General features: G+C 39.0%; 1 protein-coding gene across 2 annotated transcripts; it reads right to left on the bottom strand.

Annotated features, from left to right (window-relative positions):
- Positions 1 to 1,232: 1,232 nt before the first annotated feature.
- stambpl1 (STAM binding protein-like 1) lies at positions 1,233 to 14,595 on the bottom strand. Of its 2 annotated transcripts, none has more exons than XM_030122476.1 (12): positions 14,365 to 14,595; positions 9,981 to 10,094; positions 9,094 to 9,311; positions 8,756 to 8,831; positions 8,463 to 8,558; positions 7,922 to 8,137; positions 7,686 to 7,836; positions 7,375 to 7,499; positions 6,898 to 7,035; positions 5,593 to 5,705; positions 4,171 to 4,270; positions 1,233 to 1,609 (listed from the first exon to the last, which is right to left on the bottom strand). In XM_030122476.1, exons 2-12 carry the CDS (start codon positions 10,008 to 10,010, stop codon positions 1,553 to 1,555), a joined length of 1,320 nt encoding a protein of 439 aa, XP_029978336.1. In that variant the 5' UTR covers positions 10,011 to 10,094; positions 14,365 to 14,595; the 3' UTR covers positions 1,233 to 1,552. The 2 variants fall into 2 exon arrangements, with proteins under 2 accessions (XP_029978336.1, XP_029978335.1); XM_030122475.1 differs by having other exon boundaries at positions 14,131 to 14,595.
- Positions 14,596 to 15,585: the final 990 nt, after the last annotated feature.

Below are 15,585 nucleotides of genomic sequence, written 5' to 3' on the forward strand. Positions count from 1 at the left end.
TTTGTTTTTATTCATTTTGTTGCTTAATTTGTTTATTTTACTGATTGTTTTTTGCTCACGATTGTTTATTTTGGACATTTTGTTGCATTTATTGTTAATTTTTGGGTGTATTTTGCTCATTTTTCTTCATTTTTGTTCTTTTTGATGCTCTTTTCTTCATTTTGAGGCCTGTGTTTTTTGCTTTTTAATTTTTTTGCATATTCATTTTTCACAGATTTTTATACATTTATTTTGCTAACCATCTACTTTCATCACATCTGACTGAGGAAGAAAAATCTACCCTTAAATTTTAGTGAAACAGACCAATATGATCTACAGTCAAATAATAACAGAATAAACTACGAAAAATAATGACTCATATTTTCTTCTGGGTTTGATGTGAAAATAAAATGACATAATGTCTGTAAATAATGACAACTTCAAATATTTGTCTTTGTTTTAGTGCAGGAAATATTTCCATTTCCAAACTCTCCTGTACCAATAAAATGTGACTAACCTGAACAAATGTGTCCAACCTGAAATGTCTGTATTAAATTCAGTCCAGTTTGAACTCTTTTCTTCCTGTTCCTCAGTGTTTAGTGTCTTTGGAGATCTGATCCAGAATGCACATGGACTAATGAGAAGTGGAGGAAGAAGACTGAGAAAATTACACTGATTTTACTGAAGAAATGTCATTTTTTTCAGGTTATTCACATCTTTTTTGTTTGGATAGTTTATAAAAGTAAGGTTTTTCATAATTCATTGGGGTTTTTCTGCACTAAAACACAGACATAAATCTGCAGTTGTCATTATTTATATTTTATTCTGTTCTTATTTTCCTGGTTGGGTCCAATGCAGATCAGATCAGACTGAATGTGGAACCTGAAAGAACAGGAGTTTGAGAACCCTGGTTTAAAGTATGAACCAAGTTTTTATGGGACTTTTATTCATACCTGTTTGTTTTTTTGTATGAATTATTCTTGATGTAAATGTATTTATTAAATTGCTTAGTTTTGTGTTATTATTTCACATTTTCCAGTCCGTTAAAGGGCTGGTATTATGTATGTGTAATTTTCAGTTTGCGATGTTTAGCACCTTCAATCATCCCAGTTTTCCTAACAGACTGTAAACTTCCACACTGTTAAATGTTTGGTTCAAAGGTGCAGTTCCTCTTCTTGTCTGTAGGGGGCAGAGTGTAATAAAAACGTACCTGTCCTGGTTATTTCACTTCACAAACAGAGGAACAATAAATGTCCTGTAAATCTCGACCGATGAGCCGACAGAAATGTCCGTGTGAGTTTATGAGAAGGCACTCTGTCCGACAGCACTTGAACGCACCACAGCTGAACCTGAAGCTGAGGAGACTCCGGTAAACTCCGGAAAAAACAATCATCCAAAAAAAAAAAAAAAAATCACAGGTTTACATCTTTAAATAGAGCGAGCAGCAACAACTTCAACAGGAACGGAATGAAAAACTGCAGAAAACATCGAACACAATTCAAGTTTCAATCCAAACGCACACAGAGGCAGGTTCACAGTTGGCAGTAAACGCATCATCGGCGCCCCCTGGCTGTCACCTGAGGTCCAACAGGCTGACCATGGAGTCCCTCAGAACCACGTGTCTGCACACCTGCACGGCACGGAAAGAAGACGCTTTAGTTCCACAGCACTTTTCAAACAGCGAAAGAAAGAAAAATAAACAAATATACAAATACTTAAAAAAAAAAAAAAAAAAAAAGGATGTAAAGAAATTATATAAAGAATATGATAACAAGTAAATAAATAAACTAATTGGAATATAAAATGCTGAAGCACAATAAATAGTAAATTGAAGATGAATACGATGCTAAAATCCTAAAATTCCATGTTACATGTTTGAAGAGAAACAGTGGAATTGTTCCAATATTCAGTCTGTTATTAAATGTGTGTGTATTTGAGATCCACTGGATCTGTACCATACAATGAACATGTGGAAATGAGAAACTGAGGAAGGAGAGTATTAAAATTGTGTGTGTGTGTGTATATATACACACACACCTCCTTTTTTCCTCTTTCTTCTCTCTGCGATATTCTGTACCTATGTTTAAGTGTAAGTTTGCGTCTCACAAACTGTTACATTTGTCCAGGACGACAGGTTTCTAGCTTTGTGATGTTTTTTTTTTTTCTGTTGTATGTGTGTTTTCTTTGTTTTTTTGTATATGTTCTGTTCTGTAGAAAAACAACAATTCCTATTGTTTAGACATTTTTTGCACTACTGCTGTAAAAAAATTCAATAAAAAATAACTGGAAAAAAAAGAAGAATATTATTAAAATTAAACTTATTTGTCTTTGGACATTTCAGGTTGTTTATATATGTTAGGGCTGGGCAAGTTAACGTCTTATTACCGCGTTAACGCATTCATTAAATAACACCGGCAATTTTTTTTATCTCACGTTAATGCCGTTTTATTATTGTTCTGCCTTTCAAGCAAGTCTTAGTTGATTTATACATACAGACTCTTATTTTGAAACTCATGCTTTTATTTTGGCACTCCACACGCACCAAGTGCCGGTGCAGCTGAGAGGAGAAAAGAGCGAACTTTCCAAGTAATGCTGAATCAAACTGTGGAACTCCTGCAGTTCAACGCCTGTATGTGTCTGTCATTCTGTTGTTTGTTAAATAATTTCACATTAAACGTGCCGTTAGAAACATGTTTATGACCTTATTTTGGATGTGTTTATTACAATGTGTTATTAACATGTTTAAGCTAATTTGTTTATGCTAGCAGTCACAGATGGGTTGCTAATTCTTTCTGCAGGCTCATGTTAAGTTGATGTAAATTCATTGGTTGTGTTTAATATTCCAGCCTTTGAACTAACCTGGACTTCTTTACCATGTGACTGTTGGATTAGCAGTCAGTTTAAATTTAGAATAATTACATCTGTGCTTTCTCTGTGAATATGCAGATCATTAATAGACATAACTAATTGAATTATTTTGTCTTTATTTTATTAGTTAGTTCCTTCTTATGTCCGAACTGACTACGGTAACACCAAAAGGACAAAACATACATTAGTGCAACTTATTCCCACCACTAGAGGGCCCCCTTTGTTTACTTTGAACAACTGAGCATCACATATTATTGGGCTTATTAGTATTAGTACTGATTAGTGGGACTAAGACTCCTGTCAATCACTCACAAGCGGAAATAAACTGGTGTGGACATAAACATGTGTAACAGTAGCGGTCTGTTCCATGGACATTTTCATTTGAAATGTCTTCAGATGGTGGGGGGGGACGGGACACAGGTGTTTGGAAGCACTGACTTGTGCAATTATTTTTTATCAGCGGAGTACTGCAGTCTGAAATATCACTGAAAGGAAATACATGCTGTTGATGCCCCCCCCCCCCCCCCCAAAAAAAAAAAAAAAATTATTACTATGCGATTAATTGCAATTAAAAATATAATATTTATTTAAAAATATAATATATATATATATATTTAAATTAAGTTCATATTTTTTGTGACAGGATAGTTTGTAAATGGGTCTGATCCAGCGCTAACATGTGGACTCGTGATGTTCAACAGTCTGTCATGTAATCAGAGTAACTCATATGCATGTAATCAGAGTAACTCATATGCATGTATTCCACATATATGAGGAGGTATTTAGAAGCACTGTAACATTATGTGGAACACCATTTGGGGAGATAATTTTAGGTGAAACATGTCAAATTACTTGTTTCCTCCACCAAGGAGGACACGTTTTCATCGGGGTTTGTCTGTTTGACTGTCAGCAAGAAACTCAAATAGTTATGGACGAATTTGGATGAAATTTTCAGGAAATGTTGATACTGGTACAAGGAACAAATGAGTACATTTTGGTGGTGACCTGGGGGAGGGGGGATTTTTTTGTTTTTCAGTAAAAGGTAAGTAAATTTTATTTATAGAGCACTTTTCACAGACAGGGAGTCACAAAGTGCTTTACAGTGAGAGCAAGACAATTAAAATACAGTTCAATAGAGTTCAAATGCAATAAACAGATGAAGTGCAGTGGGTTTGTTGCAGCCCTGAGTCAGTTTGGATTTAAAATGTCTGCTTAAACAAGGGCAGGACGTAGTTTTTTGTGTTTGGGGCCGGACCGGACCCTTTGGCGGGCCGCTTTGGGTCCAGGGGCCGTACGTGGGCCATCCAGGTGTGGTGGACTCACCGTGAACAGAGGAGGATCCTTAGAGTGAGGATGGAAACCCTTCAGACGACAGGAGGAGACTTCACACATGCCTGGAGCAGTGAGGCGGAACACACCAGAGCTGCACACAAACACACAAATACACAAACAGCATCACACATCTGCACAAACACACAAACACACCGGAGCTGCACACAAACACACAAATACACAAACAGCATCACACATCTGCACAAACACACAAACACACCGGAGCTGCACACAAACACACAAATACACAAACAGCATCACACATCTGCACAAACACACAAACACACCGGAGCTGCACACAAACACACAAATACACAAACAGCATCACACATCTGCACAAACACACAAACACACCGGCGCTGCACACAAACACACAAATACACTGGAGCTGAACACATCTGCACAAATACACACACAAACACACAACACACCAGAGCTGGACACAAACACACAAACAGCATCACACATCTACACAAATACATGTGCACAAACACAAACACACAGGGAGCATCACACATCTACATGATAGATGTACACAAACACACACACACATTTACACAAGCCACCTACACAAATACACAATCACACACACACACACACACACACACACACACACTCGTCTCCACATCAGTCTCTTTTTCCATTTCCGTCTAATTTGTCCAGTTTTTTTTCTGATATTTTATTAATTCAATGAACGTTGCAGTTGTTTTTTTTCGTTCCATCTGATCAGATTCATCTTTAATCAACACTTTGACAGAAAAACATTTGTGAAATTCTGATTGATTTTCTGATTTTTTTTACATTTATAATCTGACAAACACAACTGACATAAATGATTCCAGTACGAAAACATTTGTGTCATGTAATATATTTGAAATTACAAACTAAAACTAATAAAAATGGGTTTTGATCCGATAAAAAATTCAACTGTACATTCATTTTCTGGATTTGTTTAATCTGCATCAATCTGGATCTGGGTCATGGTTTAATTTTAGGAGCTCAATTATACATTTTTGTGACTAGTCTTTTTTTTTTTTTTTTTTTTTTTATTTATTTAGGTTCTTTATCATTTTGTGAATTCTAAAGTGATTACAGACATACTCCACTAACTCCAGTAGGGGGTGCTCCTATATTATCTGTACTTTTTTCTGTGTCTATTCTGTTAAAATTATTAATAAACAGCTACAAAAAAAATTATATTAAGAAATTAACCTCCTCACTGTTCAGACAGAAAAAAAACGAACGGAACAGATTTGTAAAAAAAAAAAAAAAAAAAAAAAAAAAAAAAAAAAGTCTAATTTCACTGGAATATCTACACAAACCCTGATCCAGAACGGACAGACACGGGGCGTAGATGTTCACCCCTGAGGCATTGTGGGTAATGTAGTGTACGATGGTGAGCGTGTGTCGTACTCGTTGTGTTTGGGGGCGCAGACGATGGCGACGGCCTCTGGCAGCATCAGCTGATACGAGCAGTGGGTGTGGAGGTCGACGCTGGAGAGGAAGGCCGTCTGGGTGGGGTGGGTCTGAAACGCACCGACACGCAAACCAACACGGAAACAAAAATAGAAAACACCAAAACACAGAAACACAAAAATACCAAAATATGGAAACACAAAAAAGAAAAACACAGAAACAAATACAAAAACACAAAGATGCCAAAACATGGAAACAACAATTGAAAACACAGAAGCAAACACATAAAAACGCCAAACCACAGAAACACAAACGCAGAAACACAAAAAAAGCCAAAACAAAAAAAAACAAAAACAAAACGTTAGTATCAGCATCTTCACTGTTCATTCCATTAAACATCCACTGATCTGTTAAAATAAATACTAAACACAGTAAAACTAATCAATTACAAATGAGTTAAATGAATCCTACAAACCATTCCTACAATTAAACAAAATCACTGCATAAAAATATCAAAGAAAATAATAAATAAACAAAACAACAATAAATAAAACAAAACAAAAAATACATATTATATAAATGAAAATAAATAAAATCAAATAAACACAGTAAATAGAATCTAAATTAAATAATTCTAAACTAGCAAATAAAACACAAATGAATTAAATTAAATCCTACACTAAAAAAACATAACTGCAATTAAAATAAAACATGGCATGAAAATTAAATAAATAAAACAGATAAATGAAATAATTTGTAACTATAAATATATGTTAGTGAAAAACTAAATTAAAAATAATCAAACAAATATAAATATTCATATGTTATTATTTTACTTTAGATCATATCAGTCTGAATGTGGAACCTGAACTAAAATGATTATTATCTTCAGTGTAATTTTTGCATTTTGTAAATTCACCCCATGGGCCGGACCGGACCCTGTAACGGCCGGTTTTGGCCCACGGGCCATATGTTGGTCCTCTGTTCTAAACGTCTCCACTCTCTGTTGGTGTTAAAGTGGTTTTCAGATGTTATTTACTCGGTTACATTAACAGATGCAGTTCATCGTTTGGGATCAGAGTGAGACCTCTGTCCGTGTGCTCCATCTCTGCTCAGCCTCCGTTGCCGTGGTAACCTGTGATGGTGCAATTGAGGGGGTAGATGAAGTGGCGGGGGTCAGTGTGAAAGATGAATCACACCTGACGGCGCGGCGTTGAGTTTCGTTGTGTGTTTTAACATTGGTGTGATGTTGTGGGTCTGTGCGTGACGTGTGGGGGAGGGGGAGGGGGCGTGGTCACCTACGTGGATCCAGCCCAGCGTCAGCAGGTTCTGCTGGTCCTGGAAGCTGAACAGCTCCTCCACGTTCTCCATGTCGCAGAAGTCTGGACCGGCCGACTGTTTGGGGACGACCACGTGGGTCAGAAGGAACTCATTATGGGTCTGAGGGCGAGAGACATTCACAGACACAGAGGAGCAGGAGAGAGAGAGAGAGAGGGAGAGAGAGAGAGAGAGGAGAGAGAGAGAGAGAGAGAGAGAGAGAGAGGAAGAGAGAGAGAGAGAGAGAGAGAGAGAGAGAGCGAGAGAGAGGAGAGAGAGAGAGAGAGAGAGAGAGAGAGAGAGGAGAGAGGAGAGAGAGAGAGAGAGGAGAGAGAGAGAGAGAGAGGAGGAGTCATTCACAGTAGTAATTCGACACCATCAGGTCTACATGTGTGTAGTGGGCGTGGCCTATGGCCTTAGGGACACCAGTGGGCGGGGTCCAGCAGAAGGTGGCGGTCTCACCAGTCGTCCACACAGGACGCCGCAGGTCTCGATGCCTTTGGCGGTGTTGGAGTCGGCGAGGAGGAGGAAACGGTACGTCAGGTCTCTGGGGATGACCACCCGCCGCAGACCCTCCACCCGCTGGGCTACAACAGACACACAAACACACAATGACACACACACACACACACAATGACACACAAACACATACACAATGACACACAAACACACACCGCCCACCCTCCACACAACACAAAAATACACAAAGGAAATACAAAGGACTCCCATGGATCCCCCGTTCTTCAAACTCCGCCCCCTACGTGTGGACTCACTGTGGACGCCAGCCAGCGTGGCGGCCGGTTGGCTAACAGGAGCCGACGGCCTGTTCCTGTTCGGGTCCGCCCCCTGCAACCTCACACCTTCTCTGATTGGCTGCTGGGACAGACAGGAGCCGTCTGTCACCTCAGGCACTTTGATCACCACCTGCTGGAGAAAACAGCTCACTGCACATGTCGTCCAATGACAGTACACGCACACCGGCACGGCACTGGTACTACGGAAACCACACCTTAGGCTCCGCCTCCTCCCCTCTGCGACTGGCCAGTTCTTGACGCCTCAGCTGGTCCTCGAAGTATCGGAACTGTTCCGATTCAATCTGCATCCGTCGCAGAGCGGCGACACGCTGCCGCTCCTCCTCCAACAGCAGGAACCGCCTCCTATCCTCGTCCAATAGGGAGAGGCGCTGCAGCTGCTGGCCACATCCATCCACCACCACCGATTGGCTCTGTGAGGATCACAGGTCACATGACATGTTAAAAACCAATACATGGTACATAAAATGGTAAAAAACGGTTACATGGAAAATACAATACAATAATTAAATTCAAATTAAATTAAACAGACATAATAAGTACATGAAAAATAAAAAATAGTGAAAGTGTGGAGAAATTTCAGAAAACTACAGCTGAAGGATGAATATTAAAGTCATAGATTTTTAGGAAAACCTTGAAGTTGGCATTAGTGTGTGTGTGTGTGTTAGGACATAACAGCAGCTACAGTGTTCTACTAATACTACCCATAATGCACCACACCTCTGAGGATCCGATTACCTGGGCTCTGAGGTACTCGCTGTGTTCCCTGCTGTATTTCTCCTGGAGACGCTTTTTCAGCTCATCCTTACGGGGAAACGCTACTTCCTGAAGTTTCTACAGACAGAGGACACACAGACGGCCTGTTATTGGACGAGGAGTACGGTCACGTGACCACCATTCAGTTCCTGACCGCAGACCGTGTGCGTTTCATTTAGGTCTAGTCTACAGAACCAACCTGAACTCTGTAAGTCATGTGACCCCTGCTTCCTGTGATGTGACCCCCTCCCTCCTGTCATGTGACTGCAGGTTACCTTCATGATCAGCTGTTTTTCGGGGATGCTGCACTGCTGATAGTCTCTGTGAGTCGGCAGTTTCTCCACAAACAACCTGGAAAAACAGTCGCAAATGTTCACGACTGAAACAACTAAAATGAATAAATACAACAAATAACTCACAAAACTCAAACTCCACTTTCAGATACAGAGATAAAATGAGAACACTAAACTAAAATATTAGCTTCATTTTGTCGATAGATAAAATATTTGTAGTTTTAATGATCACATGGCGCCCATTTGATGAAACGCCCAGTTTCTAAACAGTTTCACATGTTTGACCGGCTGGACCGGAGGGAGGTGGGCGTGGCTCTCACGTGATAAACTTGGTGTAGAGGACGTATGCGTTCTCCAGACTGCCCTCGTCCAGGTAGACCGCCGCCATGCGCTCCATCTCCACGCCCGAGCGGAAGTAGCGACGCGGCGCGATGTCGTCATTGATCTCCACGCTGCAGCCCATCTTCCCCAGTGCTCGCACTCGCTCCGCCGCCGTCAGCGACACATCCGTGTAGTCGGGCTCTGCCGCCAGCTTCTTCTACACCAGGAGAGACCAACACAGGTTAGCCACGGTGTTCTGACTCCGCCCCCTGCAGGCCGAGCGGGGGAGGGGCCTGCTGAACCCCCAGTAACAGCTGAACGGTCAGATTTCCCATCCTGAGCGTGTGCCTGAATGCAGCGTTTGTGTGCGGCTCATTTACATGTGTTTAGAGGAGGATAAGCGGCGCTCTGTTCACGGTTCATGTTTTCATTCATGACATGACGCCACGGTAAAAACAAACGGTGGATGACGATAAAACATGGAGGGAAGAAGAAGAAGGAGATGAAGAAGAAGAAGACAAAGACGATGAACAAGAACAAGAACAGAAAAAATATACATGAAGTCGAGGAACGAGATGAAGGTCTGTGTTTGATCTGTTGGATGTCCGTGGAGTCGGCTCCTCTACCACCTCCTTCTACACCAAAGGTGTCAAACAGAGGTGAGTGACGGTGTTGTGACTCCGCCCCCTGCAGGCCGAGCAGGGGAGGAGCCTGTGGAATCCCCAGTAACAGCTGAACGGTCAGATTTCCCATCCTGAGCGTGTGCCTGAATGCAGCGTTTGTGTGCGGCTCATTTGCATGTGTTCAGAGGAGGATAAGCGGCGCTCTGTTCACGGTCCGCTGTTTGATTAGTGTTTGATCGGAGCTGATCAGTGCCTTTGCTCACCAGCGTCTGGATGCTGAAGCCTTGATCCATGGTGTGTTTGTTTGTGCGTTTGTTTGCGTGTCACTGCTCGGCCCACGGTTGGCTCGCCCATCTGCCACCTCCCATGATGCTTCACTGCAGGCGAGACAAAAACAGAAGAGTCAGCGAGGACAGATAAACAAGCTGAACCGAGGAAAACACAACCTGATCATCGATCAATATGTTCATCAACATCCCACGGTGACAGAATCACACAATCTGACACTGTGAGTAGGTGTGAGAAATGCATCCTGGGAGTTGTAGTTTACTTCTGATTTTGACTGTTTATCTATTTGCGTCAGTGCTTCATGTTGTGTATTTAATTGACTAATAAACTCTTCAAACCCTTTGCAGACGTGTGTGTGTGTTTGTTTTTGTGTGTGTTTGTGTGTGATTGGACGCAGTGCTGAAGCTAAAGCTGACGGTCGGCCCAGAGTGGAGCGGTTTTGCATCCCATCAGCCTTTGCATTTGGCCCTTACGTCCTTCAGTGGTGCCCACAGTTGCCGCGACAACCGTTAACTAACCGTCCACTGACTCATCCACTCCAGCGACAGAGACGGGACACAAAGACAGAGCTCCCACTCTGAAACGTGGATGTGCGGGATGCGGTTGCCAGGGCAACAGGTGCATCCAGGCTGCGCAGACCTGGATCTGACAGATCTGTGCACGTGGAGATCAACTTTACAGGACGGTTTATGAAGTCACGGTTTTACCTGCACTCAGTGAAGGTCACACAACAACAGGACATGTAAACACAGGGCGCTGGTTTGTCTTTAGAGACCGACCGACAGACGGGTTTTTAAAGGCTGAGATGAAAACGATGGTTTGGACACGTTTAGTGGATCCGGTCTGAAGATTATATGAGGATGTTTGAGGTAGAATCTCAGCCTCAGTTTCCTAAACTCTAGTTTGTGGGGGTTTAGTGTGTGTGTGTTGCTTTGTGTTGTATTTGTTCATCATTTTGGTCCATGTCATTCCAGTGTTTGTCCAACTGTACGTCCATCTGTGACGCTGCAGTGGTTCTTTAATTCCACAATTACAACCAAAACCACCAACGAATCAACACAATGTATCCACAGACTGAATAAAGGATAAAGCTCATTAGTAAAACCAGTATAAAAGACAGTGAAACCAGACGCTAAACCCAACTAAAGGACAGTTAAAAAAAAACAACGTATAGTAAAACTAAACTAAGACACAGTTTAAACAGACTAAAAGATTGGTCAAACTGGCATAAAAGACGGTATTCTAAGTGAAAAGTCAGATAAAATAAAGTGAAACCATTTCCACACGTGTTTAAAAAAAGACAAAAAAGACACAAGACCATAGATATAAAAAAGATGCAATAAGACGAAAACAGGCGCAATAAGACAAAACAATACAAAAAAAGACACAATAAGACAAAAAAAACCTAGACAAAAGATACAAAAAGATGCAATAAGACGAAAAAAGACGTAATAAAATAAATACAAAAAAGACACAATAAGACAAAATACAAAAAAGACTCAATAAGACAAAAAAGACGAAAAAGACACAAGACCATAAATACAAAAAAGATGCAATAACATACAAACAGATGCAATAAGACAAAACAATACGAAATAGACACAATAAGACAAAAAAGACGAAAAAGACACAAAACCGTAGATACAAAAAAGACACAATAAGACAAAAAAGACGAGACACAATAAGACAAAAAAGACGAAAAAGACACAAAACCATAGATACAAAAAAGACACAATAAGACAAAAAAGACGAAAAAGATGCAATAAGACAAAAAAAACACAAGATACAAAAAGAAGCAATAAGACGAAAAAAGACGCAATAAGACAAAACAATACAAAAAAGACACCATAAGACAAAAAAGACACAAGACCATAAATATGAAAAAGACGTAATAAGACGAAAAAAGATGCAGTAAGACCAAAAAAACACAAGACGAAACAATACAAAAAAGACACAATAAGACAAAAAAAGACACAAGACCACAGATACGAAAAGATGCAAGACAAAAAACACAAGACAAAAGATACAAAAAGACGTAATACGAAAAAAGATGCAATAAGACAAAACAATAAAAATAAGACACAATGAGACAAAAAAAGACAAAAAAGACACAAGACCATAGACATGAAAAAGACACAATAAGACAAAAAAAAACACAAGACAAAAGATACAAAAAGACGTAATAATACAAAAAAAGACGCAATGAGAAGAAAAAACCAGGCACAATTAGACTGAAATTACAAACAGATCCGACAACAAAGCAACAAAAACGATGCAACAGGATGCGTCTTTTTCTTACAACCGTGTTCCACCAATCAGCATTCTTCAACGTACAGCAGAAGTCCCGCCCCCTACCAGGAACTTTTATCGGGACGTTTGGGGTCAAGGGACAGATTTTTAGGAAACGTACCGAGGTTTTTCGGAATCAGAGTAAACGATAACTGTTCCTCTGGTGGAAAACAAACTTATGTCAGCTGTGATAACGATGCCGTTTGACGTTAGTGCTCGGTGGCGGCGTGTTAGCGTCGCATTCGCTCTGAAAAGTAAATTCAACTGTAAAAGATAAAAATCAGCTGAACGATACGACGACAAATATTCACTTGAATAAACCAATAAACGACAGGAGATATTTTAGTTCCACTTTATTCATTTTACTCATGTATACTTTATTCACCATTTGCTTTGGTATGATTTTATTTTATTTTTTAAAGCTATTTTTTCTTTTTTTAACTGTATTTTATTTTAGTTTATATTTACTGTTTTAAGTGATTATTTGTTTAGAATTTTTATTTTATTGCATTTCAGTTTTAGTGTTTTCATTTGATTGCATTACTATTTTTATTTGATTTCATGAACAGGATCGAACAGTAGTTGAACTTTAGTTCCATTTACTGATTTATTTATTTTTTGAGTTTAGTACGATTGATTTTACTCATATTTATTTTATTTGCTAGTTTAGTATAATTATTTGGTGTAATTTTATTTATTTATTTACTTTTTTAAACTTAATTCCATTTTATTGTGTTTAATTTTGGTTTACATTCACTGTTATAGGTGAATTTAATTATTTTTTTGAATTTTTATTTTATTGGATTTTGGTTTTAGTGTTCTCATTTTTATTTAATTTTTAGGATAGCAGGATTCATTTTACTCATATGTATTTTATTTGCTAGTTTAGTGTAATTATTTGGCAGGATTTTATTTATTTACTTTTTTAAACTTAATTCTATTTTCCTGTATTTAATTTTGGTTTATATTCACTGTTATAGGTGAATTTAATTATTTTTTTGAATTTTTATTGAATTGCACTTTGGTTTTAGTGTTCTTATTTTTAGGATAGTACGATTCATTTTTGCTCATTTGTATTTTATTTTTTGTTTAGTATCATCTTAATTTTTACTTTATTTAATTTGATTTTAAATTTTAGTCTGTTTTACTCTATTTTATTTTAGTTTATTTACTTTAAATTTACTGTGTAGGGCTTTTTACGATTTATCTGGAGTTGAGGGAAGTTTTTTGGATCATATTTTGTCGAGATCATGTCGACAAAACCGATTAAAACATGAATGAGCCGACTCAAAACACAAAATCCAAGTGTGATCCAGTTCAACATTTCCATCTGAGTCTCATTTTTACTCCCTTGATGGTTTTAATCTGTTCTTTTTATTTTATTTATTAAACTGCTGTATTTCCTTCCCCTTCTGTTGCTTCTTTTTTTTAATTTTATTTATTTTTTATTTAAACTGCAGTATTTCCTTCCCCTTCTGTTGGTTCTTTTTTTTTTTTTTTTTAATTTTATCTTTTATTTAAACTGCTGTATTTCCTTTCCTTCTGTTGGTTCTGGTGTGAACCACATTCCTGTCAAACCCACTGAACAAATGAAGGCGTTGCTGTTGTGCTTGGTGCTTCAGTCCACCTGAACATCCTGTCAAACCACATTCACTGACTGCTGCTGTGACCTTTGACCTCCTGCACATCTGACAGCAGCCAATCAGAGAGCAGAGCACCTGACCGACAGCACCTTCAACACATTCTGTCTAAACATCAAAAACAAAAAAACCTGACAATTATTCCAGATTAAATGGGTTTAGTTCAGGATTAAAGTGACAGTGAAGAAAAACAGACCTCAATCACAGCTGGAACTGAAGGGAAAAGCTGCTCTGATGGACATGTGACCCGGTTCGACTGGCTTTAAGGCGGACGGTTCTGCTTCTGCTGGGTTCTGCTTCTGGTTGTGCTGGGTTCTGCTTCTGGTTGTGCTGGGTTCTGCTTCTGGTTGTGCTGGGTTCTGGTTCTGGTTCTGTTCAACAGCTCACTCTGGTCTTCTCTGAAGGAAACAAAAAAAGTGATGGAATGTACCTTCTCACGGACACGACCCGTTGGTTTGACCGCTGCTGCAGCTGCACATGTGGAGGACCCGGACCCGGACCCGGACCTGGACCCGGAGGCAGTCTGGACCCGCTCAGTGTGGACCCGGTTCCGGTTTTTAACTGAAACGTGACAGAATGTGTTCGTGAAGATGGCTGAAGCGCCGCAAAGATCGTGTGAGAGACAGAAGACCCACTCTGAGCGTCAGATAAACACAACATCACTTCCGGTATGACGTCTTCTTCTACTGCGCATGGACGGACGCGCATGTGTTTAGACAGAGCAACAGCGCCACCCGCTGGTCTGGAAACAGAACTGATGGACACACATACAGGACAGTTTCCCTCCTCATACCAAGGATCGAATAGTTTAGCATTTTTCATTCTAGTTTAGTTTAATTTAGTTTGGACTTTTTTTTCTCTAATTCAGTTTGTTTTAATTCGTTTTTAGAGCAGGTTTGCCAGTTTTTATTAGTTTTCAATTTTTCTAAATGCTTAGTTTTAGTTTAGTTGTAGTTTAATCTTAGTTTAGTTGTAGTTGAGTCGTCTCTTTTCTCTTCTTCTCTGTCGTCATATTCAAATAAATCCCAGACAGGACTCTGCTTCTTTCTCCTAGCTTTAGTCTCCATGTTTCCAGGTAACAATGACAAGTGACGAAAAGTGACAGACCACAAAGTGCTGCTAGCTAAAATTGTTTGAGCGAAATAAATCGATTTCATTTCAGTCCAACATTGAAAACGAGGGGAATTTTATCCATAATTTTAGTTCGTTTTATAAACATACATCACAGTTTCAGTTAGTTATCGTTTTTTCTTTTATAGTTTTTATTTCTTTCAGTTAATGAAAATGTTTTTTCAATTCTAGTTTTCGTCATTTCGTTTGTTTTCATTAATGATAATAACCTTGCCTCATACAAGCCTTCATCATGTTCGCTAAATGTCATATTCATTAAACCAAATGGGCACAAAACAAATCAAATAAACATTACTTTGAAAACAAAGTAAAGCATTATTTTAACACAATAAAACATGTGTCTAACTAAAAATCTAAAATGTATAATTCACTTTGTAAATATTTAACCCTTTCTTGCGTGAATTATGAGAAGCTTAATCAAGATTACTTTTTTCCTGGATGTTTTTAATTCCTCTGTAGGCATTTTAAAAACAAACAAAACAACAAAAAACAATGTGATTGAATTTTTTTTTATGAACCT

Source organism: Sphaeramia orbicularis, chromosome 19, assembly GCF_902148855.1.
Source record: "Sphaeramia orbicularis chromosome 19, fSphaOr1.1, whole genome shotgun sequence".
Lineage (NCBI taxonomy): Eukaryota > Metazoa > Chordata > Actinopteri > Kurtiformes > Apogonidae > Sphaeramia > Sphaeramia orbicularis.